The 2,103-nt window shown below is 39.4% G+C and overlaps 1 protein-coding gene across 1 annotated transcript in view; it reads right to left on the reverse strand.

Annotated features, from left to right (window-relative positions):
- Window positions 1–404: 404 nt before the first annotated feature.
- Window positions 405–2,103, reverse strand: part of LOC101862757 (troponin C) — a gene marked incomplete in the record, with an annotated part of 48,484 nt that continues 46,785 nt past the window's right edge. Inside the window, 1 exon segment of the mRNA XM_013088567.2 lies at window positions 405–1,156. Coding sequence (XP_012944021.1) covers window positions 1,128–1,156 — 29 coding nt within the window.

Raw genomic sequence — 2,103 nt, forward strand, 5'->3', positions numbered from 1 at the left:
TAATAATAATAATAATAGTAGCAATACGGTGAGCTTGTAGTGTACATAAGAATAAATAAGACAAATCATCTTTCTTTGAATAGATGAATGACTGTCCTGTTTCTAAAATTGCACGCCATTCAGACTCACCTCATAGACAAGCCGAAGCATAAACGCCATACAATTATTATCATCATCATCATTATTCTCACTGTATGTAGTATACACCCATGAAATACACGCTCGCAGTGTGATAAATCTAGTGAGTGTGATAAACCCAGTGTGATAAGCCAGGCCGGCGAGGCGAACCGCTACACTTGACCATCAATGATTTATTTATAGGAACAGTTACACTACAGCTAGAAGTAGAAGACTGTCAGCAACAATTTTACAACCTTTTAAAGCCAGAATGAGACTCATTCCGAGTGGATATGAGAATAGAACAGTTTATTCCCATATTTTTGCAAATATACAGTGCCTTGGATTGCGGAAACGAGGATATTATGGTACATGTCGATGGATGAAACAGTAAATCAATTATAATCAAAGTGAACAAGAAATCGAACGAAAAAAAGGTTCAGATTAATTCAGATGATGCGGGGCCAGTCTGTAAGAATGATGAATATCGGAGTATTCATATATATTATTATCACTGAATAGTTTCTTGCTCATTTGACCGTTGGCTCTTTCTGATCATCTTGAGGGGACTCCGAACTGAGAATAACTCCGGTGTGGAGGGATGTGGCAGTTCAGGTTACGTATGAGAAGATTCAAACCAGATGCCCCTTCAGTACTAGGGCACGCACTCCTCACCCAGCGAACATCAGGTGATGTTGTAAACGTGCAGCAGCAGCAGCAGCATGTAGAAGTGATTTGGGGGTCATTTAAAACCTTAATGTACAGTGCACACTGGACTAGAAGTTGCACCTAGTTTGACAGAGGAAGCTTCCAGCTGGGGCGACAAAAACTCGGTGCGACTGGCTGGCTCATGGTGATATTACAGAAGGTATTAGGCGTAATACCAACACGAAGTTTTTAATGAAGTAACACAAATCAAACAAGAGAATGTGGTAAAATAAACATGGAAAGGAACGCAGCAGGTTCAGGTGTTATGCAAGGGGGGGTGGTGGAGATGGCCGTCGGTTTCCTCAGTTGGACACCATCAAGTTTCTGAACTCTGTAGAGAGAAGCAAATCACAGAAATGGGGTGTGTCCTTGATTGAAGACAGACAAGTGGGGATCGTCTTCGAGAAGAGTGAGTGGTAGACCAAACATTGTGTTTGGAAGGAATAATGGGGTTTATTATTACATTACCCCCCCCCCCCCCACACACACACACGTTTCTCCCTTCCTTTTATTCTTTCTACACTGCAGTCTATGACAAATTAACTCTTTAATCACCCTTTCCCACCTTCCTTTTACACTGTCGTCTATAACAAATTAACTCTTTAATGACGTAGCGGAAGCGTTATATCTTACAAGGAAACTAAAGGCCATAAATTATTGTTGAACATTTCAAACGATCATTTACAAATCGGAAATACACGTGTGTATATTACGCTAGCTATATCATGTATGTTTTTGCCTGCCTCTTAGATAAAGCTTTAGGTCAAGAATAAGAAATTGAAAAAAAAGTTTAAATCAAGAATGAAGAACAAAGTTATGTTTCTGTATTAAATGACACAAAACAGCACTTTTTCTTTCAAGCGTTGTGGAAATATTTGCCAGGATGTACGTCCTCGGTGAGTTTTATTTTTCTTATACGAGTATCTACTTTCTACCTTTATCAATTGCAAGGAAAATTACTATTACAGATGCTCTTTTTATGGCATCGTTCTTTCTGACAATTTACGCTTTTTTGGAAGCTGGACATTTTGAGTAATACTGATGTCAACAACGAAGTTTTAGACCTAGATCTAGTCTTTTTAATCTTTCTATCTTTTAGCAGTGTGGCGAGGTCAGGACTGAAAACTCGCTGAGATTATATCTATAAGTAAAATTAGTACTTTTTGCTGTGCAATAAACCTGGAGAGTTTTGTTCCCTATCACCCAGGCTTATCCTTGTTTAAGAAGCAGGGTCCAAATCAGCCCCTCCCCCTAAATGTCCAAACTGTGTCGGTTGGG

The sequence above is a fragment of the Aplysia californica genome, unplaced genomic scaffold (assembly GCF_000002075.1).
Source record: "Aplysia californica isolate F4 #8 unplaced genomic scaffold, AplCal3.0 scaffold00764, whole genome shotgun sequence".
Lineage (NCBI taxonomy): Eukaryota > Metazoa > Mollusca > Gastropoda > Aplysiida > Aplysiidae > Aplysia > Aplysia californica.